Here is a 1,978-nt window from a genome sequence, read left to right on the forward strand (position 1 = left end):
GTTTAGGGATTTGTTGTAGGTAAAAGTAAACAATTTATAAACACAAATGAATACCTATTACTTCTGTACGATCCAAACTGGTTTTTGGTGTGTTAATTTTCTCATCCAAAAACGGTTTTTGAAATTTTTAGACTATAAGGAAGTTCGCCTCCTAGAAGATGCTATACTGCTATCCAGAATCAGTTGGTACATAATAGAAAAACGTTATTAAATATGAAACTAAAATGAGTGAGAAAAATTTTAACGAATAATTATGTTTTCTCCAAATAAAAACGTGAAAAATGCATTTGCCTGCACTGTACTATAAATCTGGACAATTTTTAAATATCAACAATGTAAAACATTCAGTTTCAATATTGCACACATTAGATCAAGTGGTAGTATCAAATTCACAGGAAACAGGTACTCGATTCCTATCTAAGCCGCAAAAGAATTAAAAATGTCGAGTTGTACTATATAAAACAGATCGCAATGCATGATCATCAGTAGTAAAACTTACGAAGACGAAGCAAGCCATAATAATGAAGGTAAGAATTAATAACAATTAATACGTTAATAAATAAAAAATATTAAATGTGTAAAACAAAATAAAGAGATGCATACATAAATAATATGAAATGAATGAAATGAATGGAAATATGTTGTTTTAGTGCTAATGCCATTAATTTCATTAATAAAAAATATTTTTTTCCAAAAATAATTTTATCAATAAATTATCTAGATATTGTCTGTTTTATCATTCACTTCGAAAAGGTACTTTCTAGCAATATTTATCCAGAATTCATTGAGATACATGAAACAAATAAAAAGAAAGCAAGGAAGCAAATGTAAATAAAAATTACTACGTCTATCTCTGGAAACAGTTCTTTTTGGAATTTACAGAAATAACTTTTTTCTAAAACCTGTATCTCGAAATTCCTTTTAATAACTTGTGATCTATGTATATTTCTGTATCTATGGTTTTTAGGGTTGTTATGCCGTGGCTTATGTAGCTGGTCACTGCCAATTACAGACTAACATTGTGCTTTCTTAGCCTAAGCTAGGAATCTTTGACTTGCCCTTGTTATTCTCGGACTAAGGTCTGTGGGGGTTGACCCGCTGTTATAACACCTAGGCCTGCTCTGATGTTCGTTTCGGTCCTTGTTGGTTACGGATAGAAACGTATGTCCGTAATTGGCAGCGACCAGATACATAGACCACGGCACAACAGCCCGAAAAACCATCGTACTTTAAGTCGTAAGTTAAGTTAAGGCCGCGAAAGCTTGAAAACCACTAAATCATGTCTATTTTTAAAAAAATTAAGCAATATAAGTATTTTGACGTTTGTTTTATATCTTTTAGGCCTTCTGTATCTTTTTCCTTTTGGTACTTACAATTGCTTTCGTGAGTGGTAAGTTTTAACTTAAATCACATCGACAAAGGGGATTTATTATTATTTATTTCCTTTCTCTCAGGGGGATACCTCAGAGGAGGGCTTAGCAGCGGATATGGAGCAACTGGAGTAGGTGGGGGCTATGAAGTTGGCTCTTCAGTCGGGGTCGTTACTGCGGGATACAGTGGAGGTTTTTAAATTTAATTTTTTATTTATCATTCATTTATTCTTTAGAAACGAACTGATTATATATTCTATATTTTTTAAATAACGTATATGTTTCCATAATTTTATTTGATATTCAATACAATTTCATATGCGTAATTTTTAGCTAATGTCTCATTTTGCATTGTATAAAAGGATTTTTTGAGGAAAAATAACTGACTTGAAACTTGTCTAAATGTAAATTTTCTATAACACGTTATATATTTTTAGGAGCAGGATATGGTGGTGCTGCGGGATATGGTGGTGAACTAGCTAGAGGTAAAAATATTATTTTTTTTTAAATACTTCTGTCAGTTCTCCATTTTATTATTTTCAGGTTATGATTATGGAAAATTATCCTCAAACATTACTTAATGTTCTTAATTCATTCCTGTATAAGAC

The 1,978-nt window shown here is 31.3% G+C and overlaps 1 protein-coding gene across 1 annotated transcript; it reads left to right on the top strand.

Moving 5' to 3' along the window:
• Positions 1-496: 496 nt before the first annotated feature.
• Positions 497-1,978, top strand: LOC108906013 (glycine-rich protein 2-like). The gene is made up of 5 exons (XM_018709132.1): positions 497-527; positions 1,342-1,390; positions 1,455-1,562; positions 1,808-1,855; positions 1,914-1,978. Exons 1-5 carry the CDS (start codon positions 522-524, stop codon positions 1,949-1,951), a joined length of 249 nt encoding a protein of 82 aa, XP_018564648.1. The 5' UTR covers positions 497-521; the 3' UTR covers positions 1,952-1,978.

The sequence above is a fragment of the Anoplophora glabripennis genome, unplaced genomic scaffold (genome assembly GCF_000390285.2).
Source record: "Anoplophora glabripennis isolate ALB-LARVAE unplaced genomic scaffold, Agla_2.0 scaffold188, whole genome shotgun sequence".
Taxonomy (NCBI): Eukaryota; Metazoa; Arthropoda; class Insecta; order Coleoptera; family Cerambycidae; genus Anoplophora; species Anoplophora glabripennis.